Below are 16597 nucleotides of genomic sequence, written 5' to 3' on the forward strand. Positions count from 1 at the left end.
GGGCCACCAAAGGGATAAGGCGCTGACCCAGTGTCACACACGCCATCCAAGCTCCCTTTTCCCCAGGACAGGCAATGCCTGTGGTTCCATATTGCTTTAATTGGGCCATCCGCGTTCCGGAAGCAGCTCCTCCATGCAACATTTGTAATCAGACCAGTAAGCGCAAAGCTGATTGAAAAATAAAGCACCCGCAAGCCCAAGTTGTAAGTGTCGAAGTGAAAATCAGGAAATGGCCCAAATGGTGGAGGTGGGATGAGGTGAGATGAATACCTGCTGGAGGTCACTCCCATGGGATAAATCCAGGTCTCTGTTGGTTTTGGAGTGAGCCCTCTCCCTTCCTCTTTCTTTTTTTTAAAATATTTTTAAGAGATATGATGCAAAATAAAACAACCCCCCCCCAAACAAAAATCTCAAATCTTTCTTGTAGTATCATGTCAAACACAGCTAATGGCAACCAAAGCATGAAATTAACATTCTGACTTCCAGTGTCTTCACTTAAAGCCATAAGCTCATTTAGCTCACCATCTGCCTTCCAAGCTAATGCAGGCAATAGTATTGCCAACTACTTCATCACTGCATAATATAGGTCACTTCCTTTCAGCCCATAGTAACAGTTTCCTTGACACCTCCTGGATTGCCCAAAGACAATGTATTTTTGTTATAGTAGTATGCCACTTTTGATAGCAATTTCTATATTAGGATGAAGAGGTTATGCTCCAGTAACAAATAGCCTCAATTCTCAGATGCTTATAATAAACTAGAGGCCCGGTGCACAGAATTCATACACGGGTGGGGTCCTTAGGCCTGCCTGGCAATCGGGGTCGATTGGGGCCTTCTGGCTTCCAGCTGGGGCCTTCCTGCTGGCCGCCAGCTGCTGGCTGGGGCCTGCTGGACGGGGGGAGGGACCAGGAGAGGTTGGTCAGCCACGGGAGGTTGGTTGTGGGAGCGCACTGACCACCAGGGGGCAGCTCCTGCATTGAGCATCTTCCCCCTGGTGGTCAGTGCTCATCATAGCGACTGGTTGTTCCAGCATTCTGGTCGCTTAGGCTTTTGTATATAGAGATAAAGGTTTTTATCAGGAAAAGGGGGATGTACACTGAGTGGCCAGATTATTATGACCACCCCATCAGTACTTCATTGACACTTCCAAAAATACTGAATATTGAAAACTTCCTAAGCAAATACTCTCAAGGTTTTATTATTATTATTATTTGCATAACTAATTCACTTCGTTGTACTGATGGGGTGGTCATAATAATCTGGCCTCTCAGTGTATGTAATACTTTCAACAATAAAGATTTTTTTTAAAGTTTTTATATTTCTCATTCATGCTACGTATTAGCCATCCCACTGCTCCACATGACCTTTACTCCAGAGCCCAGAATGCTAGAGTCACCCCCATCTGGAGCATGGCTTGTCTTCTAGAAAAGGGAAAAGAAGACACGGAGAATCAGGTACTAGCTCTCCAAGCTTCCTCCCGTGCTTAGTCAGCAGGTAAAGTGGCTCATCCTGACATCAGTGCGGCAGGGAAGTATAACCTTCCCCCAGGGAAGGACAGCAAATATTGTGAACAATAGTGTTATTTACCACATTATGATTTGTCATGTATATCCTGGGGACTCTGAAGAAGAGAGAAACAGCTGTCCTTACTGTGGTGGTTTTTCCCAGAGTAGCCTACAGCTAGAGAAAGACAGGTGACCTTTCAAATTACCTTACAGACCTAGGCCTTTGATCTTTATGACAGTTGGCCCCAGCCCTGTGGCTTTAATGCACAGAATTATTATTTGCCTTTCCTTCTTCTCTACCAGCCCTGTGTCAGGATAAAATTGGATTGGCTGGACTGTCTTTTCTAGGGTTTGCTATCCAACACCCAATGCCTTCTGGGACATTAGTAAATCCATTTCTTGACCTCCAGGTTAAATTGACCCACTTATGTTTTTTTCTCTCAGCTGTCTTTTGGGGAGACATTGCCCTAGATGAAGAAGACCTGAAGTTATTTCAGATTGACAAGACCCAAGACTGGATCAAACAGTCAGTTGAGAAAACGGGACATCGAACAGGTAAGTCCTGTGTCGTCACCCTGCCCTGCCCCAGAAGGAGGGGTCAGGTACTCACCAGGGGTAGATGTGGGTCACAAGCCATCAGTGTTTGACCTGTCAGGCCAGTGCCCACTTGTCTGTGGAGAACCAAGGCTGTGCAGTTGGAGCCACCAAGTGTGCTGATCCTGCTAAGAAAATCTCACCTGCCTGTTCAGACTTGAGCTCAGTGTAGGTTCTCAGGACTTGGGCCTTGGGGTCCGTCACTCCCAACTGGAGAGGATTCTAGATGGGATGCATTTAAGGCATGTGTGATGCTCATGATTAGCACTGGCAATGTTTGCCCATGGCTGACATTTGGCTGACAACCCAGGCGGAAGTTCCCTGTGGCCAGGAAACACGGGTGGGCTTCAGACTTGGATTTCTGTCTTCCACTTTCCCTCCTTGCCTCCACCTCAGGGTGAATAGTAATGGGACTGATCTTTTGAGTGCTCCCCACCTTTCAGCCCATTTTGCTCAGACACCCCAGCTCTGTGGAATCACCTTCCCAGAAGCAGCCTGGGGGGCTGAACTGTGGGGCTGATGAGCTGCTGTGGCTGACGATGGCTTGTTATTTGGTGACAAAACTCGTGTGTGCCTGATGCTACACTGTCTCTGCTACCCAGGACCCCCTGAGACTCTTTCCTGCCTCCTCTTTTCCTTTTTGCTCAAGGCTTTTAGAAATATTGTAGTAAGAGCACAACATGAGATTTACTCTCTTAACAAATTGTAAGTGTACAAACAGTATTATAAACTTTATTTTATTCAGCAACATACACAACCTTAATTGAGCTCTAACAGAAGGAAGCATCGTTTCATAATTCTACCACTCCAACTAGCATAGTCTTACCCAACTTCTTACCTGGAGGTCGAGAGAGGTTGACACGATTGTAATCTTTGTGTGGTTTAAATTATTTTAAACTTTTTTTACATTTCTTAAAAATAGTGAAATTCATTATTCCAAACATCTATAATAATAAAAGGGTAATATGCTATTTAGACCAGACGTCTTCCGGATGTCATTCCAATGTCCTTCCTGATGAAGCCGGGCCGGAGGGAAGCTAGCCCGGGTCCCGGGTGCCTGAGGGCAGCCCGAGGGAAGCCAGTCCGGGTCCTGGGTGCCTGCAAGTGGCCGGAGGAGGAAGCCTGGGTCCCACGTGCTGGAGGGAAGCCGGTGCCAGCAGCCAGGGGAAGGAAGGCCTATTCTTTCACGAATTTTCGTGCATCGGGCCTCTAGTACAATGTAATGAGCTTTTACATACGTCTATGTAACCACCACCCAGACCAAGGTATGGAACATTTCCTGAACTCCTTATGACCCCTCCCATCAGTGCCCATCCCACAGGAGTCACTAGTCTGACCTCTGTACTGCAGATTCCTTTTACCTGCATAAAGGAATCATGTGGTATGTGTAGTTTTGTGTTTCTTTTTCACTCAGCTTTATGCTGCGACATTCCCCCAGATGGTTGAGTAAAGCAGTAGTTGGTTCTTTTTCATTGTCATGTGGTAGTCTGTTGTATGAAAGTACCCTAGTGTATTTGTTCTTCTGTTCACAGACATTTGGACAGTTCAGTTTTCGGCTATGATAAATAAAGCTGCTGCAGGCATTTCTGTACAGTGGGACCTTGACTTACGAGTTTAATTTGTTCCTAGACCGAGCTTGTTAAGGAGCTTGTTAAGGAGCTCGTTAACTCAAATTACTCTGTCAACTCAATGCAAAAAATCGGCCGAGAGACAGCTGGTATCTCAAAAAACTCGATAGTCGGGGCACTTGTAAGTCAAGGCCCCACGGTATGTGTCTTTTGGTGAACACAAGCCCTCACTTTTACTGGGCATAGAACCAGGAGCAGAATTGCTGGGTCAAAGATGCTGCATAGGTTAAGCTTGTGTAGCTACTGTCCAATAGATTTCCAAAGTGGTTGTACCAGTTTATACTCTGCATGGGTACATATTGATTTGGAAAGCAGGAGGGGTGGCCATATAGGATCCAATGAGGCCTCTTGAGTCTTGGTCTTTGGCTTGCGGACCTGCCTCTCTCCCAGGGCTAGCACAGCAGTCAGTTGACATCCATCACCATTATGGAATGCTCGGGGTTGCCCCTATCAGTGACCCTTATGCTGTTCCTGGGGGACGGCGTAGGGGCCAGGCTTGGCCAATGTGAGATACCTCAGAGAGGGGCCTGGAGTGGCTAGCCCCCATGCCCGCTGCATTCCCAGCTGTCCGGAAGGTTGCCTGGGGATGCGGCAGTAAAGGGAAGCCTAGGACCCTGCCTTCACCTCCTTCATGGCACTGCCCTAGTGGTTTCCACCTTTTTTCATCTCATGGCACACATAAACTAATCACTCAAATTCTGCAACACACCAAAAGTTTTATTATATTTTTTGTTGATCCAACAAAAAGATTGGTATAATTTTGATTCTTTCACACTGGATGGCTGTTGTCATTTTTTTATTTGACAATCTGAGGGAAAAGAGGGCAGTGCCCCTAAGTAGTCAGGCATTGCATGTTTTAAAATTCTCGCAGCACACTGGTTGAAAATCGCTGCACTAGCCCAATGCCAACATGATCAGCCTTGTGGTCTAAGAACTTGAGAGCCTGTCTTCTCTTTTCTTCTCCCCTATGAGCTGAGAGAGGGCAGAGTCTATGTCTTATTAAGCTGTGGATCCCCAAAGCTCCCTGCACCTAGAAGGTACTGGCCAGCGTTGGCGGAGGAGGGAGAAGGAGCAGGTAGACAGAACCATCTCCCAGGGGCCTAAGCGGTGAAGAGCTTCAGCAGGGCTTTGCTTCCAGAAGGGTGGTTAAAGCACTGGCCGCAGCCATCGGCTATTGGGTCAGACTGCCTGGGTTTGAATCCTTGAGCTGGGCCTTAGTTTCTTCATTTGTCAAATGAGAATAGTAATGTTCTGAGGACAAAAGGAAAGAATACGTGTGAAATGCTTAGCATGGTGTCTGGCACATAATAAATGCTCAATAATATCAGTTCTCCTCCTCCTCTTCCTCCTCCTTCTCCTCTTCCTCTTCCTCTTCCTTCTCCTCTATCTCCTCCTCCTTCTCCTCCTCTTCCTCCTCCTCCTCCTCCTCCTCTTTCTCTTCTTCCTCCTTCTCCTCCTTCTCCTCTTTCTCCTCCTCCTTCTCCTCCTCTTCCTCCTCATCCTTCTCCTTCTCTTTCTCCTTCTCCTTCTCCTTTATAATAGTAGTAGTAGTAGTAGTTGTTGTTGTTGTTTTATTCACAGAAAGACCACTGACCTGGGAAGGTTTAAAGTGGAGAATGGGAATATTGGGGGCTTGGGCGAGAGGCCTTTGAAACATGTACCTACCTGGTGTTTCTTCCTTCCTAAGCTTGATGTCTGAATATCTATATATCTATATATCATTATATCTATATATCTATATATCTATACTGATGAGATAGAGATAGAGAGAGAGAGAGAGAGAGAGAGAGAGAGTTTTTTCCCCCACCGTGTTTTTCTGATAAGCTAATTTTTATCCTGATTATTTTTCTCCAAGGGCCAAAAGTACTTTGCATCTATCTAGAATAGTTATTTTATTTTCAGAATGGGAATATTTTCATTATTTTTGCTGATTAAACTAATACTGCCAGTTGGGCTTTAAAAAAAAAGCCCAGTTGAAAATTGTAGAAAGTACCAATCCCCTGTTACCCTCGCCCCAGGTACGCCATCATTATCTGTTTGCTGGACTCCTTCCCTCCCTAGCTTTGGGCCACGTGCACAGAGATCTTTGTAAAATACAAAAGGGATTTTTTTCACCACCTCTTGTATAATCTGCGTCTTTCATTTAACACACCTGATGGGCATCTTGGGAGGAACATTGGGGTCTATTGGGTCTAATGCACAACTCAGCCAGTTTATCAAGCTGATCCCGTGAAGATGGGCATGGAGGCCGTTTCCTTTATTTTTCTGCAATGTTTTCTTCCTATTAGAAACTACTACTGTGAACAATACTGTGCATAAATCTTTAAACATTTGCTTTGATTTGAAATAAATAAATTAAAAAGGAACCACACCTTTACCCCTACTTTGTACTTCCAGATGTTTGAAAGGATGTGTTCTTAGGTGTAGGTTATCTCATTTCAAAGCTTTGCTAAGTTCCCTTGTTTATTTGTTTGTGTGTTTTGGTGGGACTCAAAGGTGAATCCTGCAGGGGGTTGAGATGCAGTATGCCCACAGAGGCCTCCTTTCCTGGTTCATCCTGTGAACTTGGAGCTGCTCTCCTGGCTGCAGAATGAAACAATGCCATTGCGTTAGAAGTGCCCAAGTTGGCCTCGTTTCCTAGAAGAGCCCCATGTCCAGAACCCAGTAGCAGAACCCAGGTTTCCCACCTCCAGGGCTGTGTCCTCCCCTGTACCAACCTTCCGCTATGCTGTCAGTTAGAAAGAATGGAGAACAACAGAGGTGCATGTAGGCATTCCTTTGCCATCACTGGAAAGTAGGCTGGATTCGCCCTGGACCAAGGGGTGAGCAAAGACCTCGTACCCAGGTTGGCAGCCCAGGCAACTAATACAAGCATGCTCCTCAAAAACCTTCAGTGGCTCCTATCACTTACCAGAAATATTCCTTAGTCTGACCCCCAAGGCTCCCCATGCTTTGTCCATAGCCTGGATATCCAGCTCCCTTCCCTCTCCTCATCCTCCAGCAAACACAGTGACACTTTGTATAAGCCCTGAGTGCCCTCCCTTCCAGCCTCTGTTCCAGCTTTGCCCTCTGCTCCAAGTCCCCATTCTACAGAAAAAGAAATGAAGGCCCAGAGAAAGCCAGTGACTCATTCAGGGCCCTACAACTGCTGTGTTCAAGACACCTCTTTATTCAGCACAGCTGCTGGCTTTGGAGGTGGCCTGGATTGACACTGCTGTTAAAATCAGCCTCATTTTGTGCTTGGAATTTCCCCCAATTTTCGAACAAGCCAGTTCCCCTGCATGGGAGCTACCAAGGAAGAGGCAGCAGCATTTTGGATGTACGGGGGCAAGGAGGCAAGAATGCATTTTTGCGGGAGAGAAAGTCCTTCTGTGTGCATTTTACTTGCAGTGAGAAGAATAGGAGTTCTGGGCAGGCATTGGCCAGGCTGTTCTGTGAATGGGGCCCTTGAATTAACATTGCAGAGTTTCCTAAAGCTGCTAATCGGATTAGCTGTGTAGTGAAGGAAGTACTTAGCGGGACACACACACAGACACACACGCAAGCACCGCCCCCCCCACTCCCGCCCCGCATCTACTTCGAAGTGATGGTGCAGATCCTGGCAGCCCCACTGCTGAGCTCCGACACCTCTCCTCTAGCCACACAGATGTGGAGGAAAGGCCTGGTTGATGTTTGGGACTTTGTGCATGTTTGTCTCTTCCCTAAAGAGTCCAGAAGACCATGTTGAACACTCCCATCTTTGCAAATGTCTGGAAACCTGGGGAGGAAATTTCATCCTGCAGTTACGCCATCCGGATAATGGATCTGATTTCTTGACCTTTGTAATGAGGACTCTGAAAGGGGAAATGGTTTTAATTACTTATTGGCTCTGATGGAAGCTGATGTTTCCCGCCTTGTCTATTCTGAGCCACTGGGCCATGTCCATCTCTATTTAAGAAACCAACCTTGCTCTAAATCCTCATTTCCTAAACTCTTGCCATCAGTTTCGGGCGTCTGCATAAAGCCAACTGTGTGGGCATCCAAATTCGAAACACATTAGCGGGAGAGAGTCACAGATATAGGTTTGGATAACTTCCTTCCCCCCTCTGGGCCTCGTCTCTGAGTGATGAGGCCCCTTCCTTCTGGCAGACCCTTTCTGCTCCTAGAGTTCCTCTTCCTATTCTAGTTATGACTTGGAGTGGCACAGGTTACCAGCACTTGGTCTCAGTGCTCCCATCTGAATAGAGGGCTGCATGAAACCACAAAAGGCTAATGCATACCCATGAGACACCCACATGTCCCACACAGGTTCCGGGCTCTGCCTTTCAAGATTTGAGGGTCTAAAAAAGACCCAACATGTCTCTGCTCTTGAAACATTGTTTTAAAATTAAATTTATTGGGGTGACATCTATATATAAAAGCCTAAGCGACTGTTATGACTGGTCCACCAAATGACCAGTTGACCGGTCGCTATGATGCGCACTGACCACGAGGGGGTAGACACTCAACACAGGAGTGTCTACCCCCTTGGTGGTCAGTGCACTCCCACAGTCAACCTCCCCAGCTGGCTGTCCTCCTGAGGTCCCTCCCCCCGGCCAGCCAACTCCACCCTGATTGGGACTGGGAGAGACAGCCCCAATCAGCCCCAATTGCTGGCCAGGCCCAGGGACCCCACCCGTGCATGAATTCATGCACTGAGCCTCTAGTTGGTTAATAAAATTGTATAGGTTTCAAGGGTACATTTCTATGATACATCACCACTAGCCCTGTCCCCCTGAGCTGTGAAGACTTGGTCTGCCCACCCCTGCCTTTGAGAGGTGATGGTAAAAGACGAGGATGAGTTTCATGTATTAATGAGGCTGCACCTCCTCCTGCCCTCTACTATCTCAGGTGACCATTCAGTGTGTGCCTTGCCGAATCCCCCAGACTGTCAGCAGCTGTGACTTATCCTTATTTGATCTTGGCCCTCCCTCTTTAGTTCCAGCATCAGGCTGGGCACATAAATGGTGCCAGACAGACACTTGTGAATTGTGGATGGGCCATGAGCCTCAGAAGTGTATGGCATCCTCCTTGCTTCCCTGCTCCTCTGTGTCCCAAGAGGCCAGTGAGGGGTAGGACTTTTTGTTTGAATGTGTGATGCCTCAGACCCCAGCCTGGAGTGGGTGCCAGCAGTGAAAGAAAGGTCATGCTCAGGGATGGTGCCCTTGGGCTGGGCAAGCCCAGATCTGTAGGGGGTGTCAGGAAAGGGCATTTTCCGGCCATGTGGTTAACAGCTTACCTTTTCCAGGCCCTTTGTACAGATCCCCAGATAATAACTGTGGTCCTTAGGTTTTTCCCCGTTTCCAAGCCAGAGAGGGAGTGCCGGCGTTCCTGCTCGCCCCTCCAGGGTTCGTTTCTGTCCTTCCCTTCAAAGACCCTTGGAGGGGCCCTCAGCTGACGACTTTGTTTCACCCCTGCCCCAACCATGTTGCTTTGGCTCCCACGGTTTAGAACTTGATCTTATGCTGAACTCTACTGTGCACTGCACTACGCTCTGCCCTGGTGTCCTGTCCACAGCTCTGTGGCCCTCTGACACCAACTTCATGATTGGAGTCACTTTCCTTCCCTCTTTCCTTCCTTCCAGTAACAGATGCTAACTGGGGACTTCTGTGCTCAGCACCAAGGATACAGCAGTGTGTATTTTTCTTCTGCCATTGAGGTGATGGAGTTTTAATGATGGCATCGATAGTGATCAGGCTTTGAGAGTTCCAGAGGAATGGGGCAGGCTGGAGGGGTGGGACCTGGGATCAAATGCCCCCACTGGTTGCGGGGACCCTCAACCTCTCAGAGGAGGTGTGGTCAATGGGCAGAACTCACCCCTGGAGAGAAGTCCCCAAGAGACAGCTGTCGTCCAGGCAGGGTTGGGGTTGGGGGTCCAGCCTAGGGCATAGGGCCTGATGGAAGGCAGAGCAGGGTCATGGGGAGGCAGCAGTGTTCATGTGAGCCCAGAGACCCTAACAAATAGCATCAGAGAGGCTTTGCCTAGAACTCACAGAAAATTCCAGTTCTGTGCCGAGGTACGGACCCCTGGTTCTTCTGGGAGGAGGGTATGAGGGAGAACAACATGCCAGAAGCTTGGCCTGAGAGAATAAGATAGGGATAAGCATCAGAAATTGAGCAGAACACCACAGATCAAAATCGGGCCCAAAGATATGCTGCTGCACCCCTCAAGTGTTGATCCCAAACTTTTTCAACTCCCCCAACTGAGCACAGGGCCGGGTGACCCCACAGCAGCAGTTGGCAGCTGGGAGACGAGTGGGAAGGGCCTGGCAGTCATTCCGCCCATAAAGTTTTCAATTTAGTAAGATGATTTGAGATGATAAAGAGGCATCTGATAAAGTGCACATCTGTTCTTTGGGAAGGAAAAAAGAATGCAACATAAGGATTCTATCATCTCATTCCCTGGGGCCTCATTCAGAGGCTGACTTATACCTTGGATGGAAGCCAGAGTTCATTGTGAACTTGAAGTGTTGGGAAAAGAAAATTCACCTTTTGGTTGATTTTTAGTGTGACTACATTGGTCAGAATTTGGAGAAACTGGGAGTCCACTTGGAGCCACAGTGGGGATTGAGAACCAGGTCGGGAGGGACAGTGACCACCTGTGGGCATCTATCCATCCATCCAGGGAGCCCTTATCCCAGGCCTCCTCATGGGCCATGAATCTGGGAGCCTGAGTCAAAATTGAGAGATTAGTTTGAGATACCAGGACAAACAAGAGCTTGGGACCTGACATTGTAGACAAGTTTCCTTCAGTGTCAAGGTACAGAATCCCACTCTGAATAGCTGAAGTAAAATAGTTGATTTAGAAATATACTCTCATGGCCATCTAAGACAGAAGCAGAAGAGCTGGCCTCTTGGGGATTGAGCTAGAAATTGGAGAGAAAGGAACAAGGCTGGCTTCTCTTCTCAGGGGCCATGGAGTGTCCCGTTTTTGCTTTGCCTCTTCTTTTTGCACCTGACCCATCATGGCCAGCATGCCCAAGTCTATATCATAATCCAGTGATGGCGAACCTATGACACGTGTCAGAGGTGACAGGCGAACTCATTTTTTTGGTTGATTTTTCTTTGTTAAATGGCATTTAAATATACAAAATAAACATAAAAAATATAAGTGTTTGTTTTACTATGGTTGCAGATATCAAAAAATTTCTAATGTGACATGGAACCAGAGTTAAGGTTTTTCAAAATGCTGACACGCCGAGCTCAAAAGGCTCGCCATCACTGTCATAATCCCTCAATTCGAGGTCCCCCACTGTATGTCTATAGTACCTGCTGATGTAGGGGTACCGTGGAAGTCCTAAGAGTGGAGAGCTATCCAAGGAAATGAGTATAAAGTGAACTGATCAGAGGGCTGACAATAGAGCCACCAGGAGGTAAGAGGAGCAAACAGTGATAATGGGAGCAGGTGGTAGGTCTGTGCCTTTGTTCCAGAGAGCAGGAAAGCTGAGCATGGCCATGACTGAGGATCCAATCTTTGCCTCTCAGTTTTGGCCAACAAGAGGATCGTGCCTCACCTCCCCAAGCATCACCTTTTGGTTCTTCTTAATCTGATTCTACTTTTGTTCTCCTTTAACTATGTATGTATGTATTTATGTGTTTATGTGTTTATTTATTTATTTACTTATTGAATGGTAGTATGTTTCCTGTTCTTAAAGTAAATGGTAATTGATTTCTAGAACAAAATGAAATGAAATAAGCCATACTTAAAGTCTTGTTATTTATGCAGCCCTCCAGTCAGTCATTCTACATTAATGACCTAGACATGAACAAAATTTCCCACCTTGACTTAAGAGAGCCTGTAGTGGATCCTTTATGACAAAATAAAGAATGATCTAGCCAACAGGTAATCACCTCCTAACATTTTTGAACTCAGCATTTGTAGTTTTCTTAAAGCTATGCACCTTTGCTCTGTGTTTCTTGGCCTCTCTGAGATGTTTGCGTTTTGTTACAGGTGGGAATGGACCTTTGATTCAAATGCATTTACTACTCAAGTATTTTCTTATTGGGCACAATAATGAACTAAATTGTTTTTGGACAAAACTAGTGCCACAAACTTTCAGAGTTACCCACTGTATGGCAGACATTGGCCATGTCACTTTACCTAATGTGACCTCAGTTTCCTTATCTGTAAAATAGAGGGTTGAACTCTAGGCTTCCTGAGGGCCAAGAATGAATCTTCTTGGTTCTTTTGCCAAAGATAAGGCATGAATGGATGGGGACTCACTTCTGCGTGAGGTCTGCTGCATGCATGTCTGATTGGATCACAGTAGTTTTGGGCTTCTCCTTCATTGTACCTCGTAGAACTTTAGAACAATCTGCTCCAATTGCATCTAACCCGAGACCTTCCAGAGACCTTCCAGTGGGGTCCCATAGGTGTTGGCAAAAATGTGACTGTAGCCTCCCTGTGTCTTATCTTAGAAAACAGCAGTAAACAGCAATGGGCTGAAGAGATGAGATGAGGTTAAGAAAGGTCAGCCTGCCTCCCACAGCAGAGCCACGTGAGGGACGGAGACTCTGCACACCCATGACAAGTGAGCTGGACTGGGAAAGCCAGTGACGCAGCTTGAGGGGTGGCAGATGGCCCTGCTAGTGTGAGTTTGGATGAGGTTCCCCTCTGCCATCACACTGACCTGTGGCTGGTGTATAGGACAAAGTCACGTATTCTGAGGTTGTTTACACAACATCTGCAGGTCATTATTTCTGTGGTTTCCAAGGAAGTCCAGAGAGAGAAGGTTATGATGGTGGTGGAGTTGCCAGTGGAATCTCATCCTGAGTTCTGGTCATCTTATTTCTCTTTGGTGTCCTCCAGTGAGCCTGTATGCTCTAAACAGCGAGAGAAGAGCCTCAGCTGGCCTTGACATTGAACCTCTGATCTTTACCCGCCCCTGTCCTGCTCCTACTGCCTCTTGCTTTCTGCTTCCCAGGTTCTCCATGACCCTCAAGCATCCCCTGCAACTTGGCTGCCATTGCCCAGGGAATTTCTTCCATCCCTGACATTGGCACCCCCTAGAGGCATGACTTTTCCACTTACTCTGCAGCCCAAAAGTCCTAAGGGGTCAGCCCATGAGCCAAATCTGGTCTGCAGATGGGTTTTGCTTGTTTTGTAGTGCTTAAAGAATTTTAATTTACTGCCAACATTTAAAAATCAGGTTTCTCATAAATATCCAGAATTCTGGCTTCTCTTGAAAAATTGGAAGATCTGGCCATGTGGGTCCAGCAACCCCACATGGCAACAATCAACAGAGTTGCATGTTGATGGGTTGAAATCGGGAGGAGCAGGTGCTCTGCTATTTGCCACAGACCCCACTACTCCCTAGCCACCTCCCCAACCCAACCTCTTTCACTCTGATGTATTACATTCCTGGTCCCCCATTTGAGTTTGCATATTGGGTCATTGAGGAAGAGACCCCATTCTTGGACCCCCATTCACATCCCATGTCACTGGCCAGGGCCACTTCTCTCATCCCCTTTAAGGGGAGAGGATCCTAGAGCTTCAGCTATTGCCTGGTAGTCTGGAAAAAGTTCCTTCCCTTGGGACATCTTTTCTTCTTTTCCATGAACTTTCAGTCTCTGGCACCTGCTTGCAACACAGCAGGTCATGTGTCAGGCCCTGGATGATACAGGGGAAAAACACAGAGAAGTCAAACAGGACACTCGGTGTCTTGCAGGGGTGATTAATGGCCCAGCATGTGTGTTGGCATCAGAACAGTTTCTTTCTGGCCCAGTGAATCAGTGGGTTAGAACCATTAATGGGTATTAACCCCTCAGAAACAAACAGCCCATTACATTTCACTGGCATATGCCACCACCCAAAAAACATTAGTTACCTTACCAGCCGTGGGCAAACTACGGCCCGCGTAGTTTGAAATGAATAAAACTATTGAAAAAAAAGACCGTACCCTTTTATGTAATGATGTTTACTTTGAATTTATATTAGTTCACACAAACACTCCATCCATGCTTTTGTTCCGGCCCTCCGGTCCAGTTTAAGAACCCATTGTGGCCCTGCTGTTCTTTCTGCTTCTCTCCTCTAGTTCTCTGGAGAGGGTTTGGGGTGGCCTTTTCCTTTCTTTCATTTCCTGAGTTCTATGCTACTGTTTCTGTGATCCAATTTATGGGGTTTGCCCTTTGAGATATTTGTACACCTTTACTAGTCATTTGGCATCTGCTCAAAGGCCACGTGATAAAATTCTTATAGGATTTTCTATGAAGACATACATGTGCTTTACCTCATTAAGTCTCCGTTTCCTCATCTGTAAAATGGAGATAACAGTAATAATACCCTACCCCACACAGGTGCAGTGAGAATTAGCTGAAATAATATATGCAAGCATTAGCCAATTCAATTCAGCCCAATTAAAATGGATGTATTTGTTAACATCTGCTGTGAACACCGCACGGTAGAGATAGAGGTGTTGTCTCAGTCCTTAAGGAGTTGTCTTGTGGGGACAACTGATTGGTTTACAAATAATTGTACTGTGGGCATGGTATGACCAGGGTTAGGAGCTCCTTGAGCGTGGGAACTGTCTGATCTGTTTTTCTGTCCCTGGCACCTGGTACAGTGCCTGGTACAGAGAAGATGCCCCTAGAAGCTTGTTGAATGAAGGACTGAGTGAACAAATGGCCATGAGGGAGATGAAAATGAAGCAGAGAGGAGGGGGATGGCTTCACGCAAAAGGCTGAGTTTAGAATTTGAGTCACGATTGCATAAACCCATAACTTCATTTGGGGAAACTGACCTGAAGAATAATCATTAGTAGGATTATGGCTACAATGTGCCAGGCACTATTTTAGGTGTGCTCACAAACTGAAAAGTTAGAGTTCTATTATGCCGATTTTTATGGATGAGGAAACTAAAGCTCAAAGAAATTAAATATCCTGACAAAGACCACTTAGATAGAAAAAGCTGTGCAAAAGCTGGGCAAATTGGCTCTTTTCTGTGTTCTATTCCTGCCTGACACCTTCCCACCTCCACTTGTAACCTAGAAGCTGGACAAATTGGTTGGTTCCCTTCTGTGTTCTATTCTTGCCTGACACCTTCCCACCTCCACTTGTAACCTTTCATGTCCTTCAATGCCAGTTCCAGGAAGCCATCATGGACTTCCAGGTTGGGAGTGGGATTTCCTTCATCTGATTGCTCTCACTGTTCTTTGCGCCTCATGGCTCCTGTGGGTGGGTTAGTGTCTGGGTCACAGCTGTGTCTCCCACAGTCTATTGTGGAATTAACATGATTCAAGGCAGGTGATGAGAGCTATCCAGAAGTGGGATCCTTAGGTCAGTGGCTCTCAACCTTGGCTGCACGTTAGAATCACCTGGGGACCTTCTTAAAATCCTGGTTTCTGGGCCTCATCCTCCAGAAATTCTGTTTCTTTGTCATGGGGTGGGGCCACAACATTAGTAACAAAGAAACAGAATTTCCAGAGGATGAGGCCCAGAAATCAGGATTTTAAAAAGATTCCCAGGTGATTTTAATGTGCAGCCAAGGTTGAGAACCACTGCCTTAGGTGGTTCTGAGGAAATCCAATGGTTCTGAGCTCAGCTGGAAGCGAAGGGGCCAATCAGCTCCATTTTCCCAGGGATAACAGGATGACTACCCATAATCTAGCGAGTCTTGAAGTATATCTTCAGGTAACTTTTAATAGTTATTTGGTATCTCAAATTGTTATGGGTGAGCACTACTTGGAACCAGGTTTAAGGAAATCCATGCCTGGGTATAGTGGATGCTTTTCTCCCACTGACTGCCATTGACTTTCAATGGATGCTCAGCCTAAACTTGGTTTTGTTAAGTCTATTTTAAGGATAACTTGAACTTTTTACTTGAATTGGGATGCTTCAGGTATAAAATGCCTTGTCTCTGTGGCTTATTGTTTCACCCTAATCTGCTCCTTCAGACTTCAGAGCAGTTTTAGAGTCAATAATGATAATAATAATACTAATAGCTAACTCATTGAGTGCTGATTAAGGGCCATTGTTCTATATCTTGAATGTATTATATCTCTTAATTGGCATAAGAACTGTAAGAGGTGAATGCCCTTAACCCCATTTTATGGATGAAAAAACCACAACACAGAGAGGGTAAGTGCCAAGGTGTGGACTCCTTATTTTTCTCTTTCCATGGCCAGAGCAGAAAAAAAAGGTTGGGCCACAACATTCCATCTGTGTAAACACAACTATGTTTCTTTCCCATCGGCTAACGGTTTCCCCAGCAACTGTGTGTGTGTGTGTGTGTGCACGCGCTTGCGTGTACATACACTACAAACTGCAGAGCACGTTTTTAGACAAAGTGTATGCTGTAATCTAGTTCTTCTTTTTGAAAATCTTTTTTCTTCCCGATTTTAAAAAGTAATATATTGAATAAAATTTGGAAATTTTGGTAAGTATATGAGAAAATAAAATTAATGCAAAAATCACCAACCGGAGATAATCACAATGGACAGACATTGTGGGTATTTCCAGCCAATGTTTTTTCTTTTTCTTTTGTTTTTGTAGATTTTTTTTTAAAAAGATGGATTCAGACTCTAGTCTATTGGAATCACACTGGGTACTACTTCTTAACCTGTTTTTTTTTATTTATACTATGAACATGTTTCCCATTTAGGAAACTCTTTTCTAAAGCAGTTTAAAAGGTTACACAGTGTTCCATTATATCATAATTCATTTTACCACTCCCCCGTTGGGTGTGGTTGTCACAATCTTTGTTATAAAAAATGTGGAGATGAACATCCGTTGTCTTCATTGCCAATCAATTCCTTAGTACAGAAACGTGGAAGTCATGTTCTTGGGTGAAAATCATATTGCCTCTTTTAAAAGACTTTGGTACATCTTGCGAAATACCTCATAACATGTTATCAA

General features: G+C 45.9%; 1 protein-coding gene across 1 annotated transcript in view; it reads left to right on the plus strand.

Annotated features, from left to right (window-relative positions):
- Positions 1-16597, plus strand: part of TLL2 (tolloid like 2) — a gene marked incomplete at its 5' end in the record, with an annotated part of 98800 nt that overhangs the window by 14703 nt on the left and 67500 nt on the right. The window contains one exon of the mRNA XM_006756677.2: positions 1950-2060. Coding sequence (XP_006756740.1) covers positions 1950-2060 — 111 coding nt within the window. The remainder of the gene's footprint in view (positions 1-1949; positions 2061-16597) is intronic.

This window comes from Myotis davidii, unplaced genomic scaffold, assembly GCF_000327345.1.
Source record: "Myotis davidii unplaced genomic scaffold, ASM32734v1 scaffold332, whole genome shotgun sequence".
NCBI classification, from domain to species: domain Eukaryota; kingdom Metazoa; phylum Chordata; class Mammalia; order Chiroptera; family Vespertilionidae; genus Myotis; species Myotis davidii.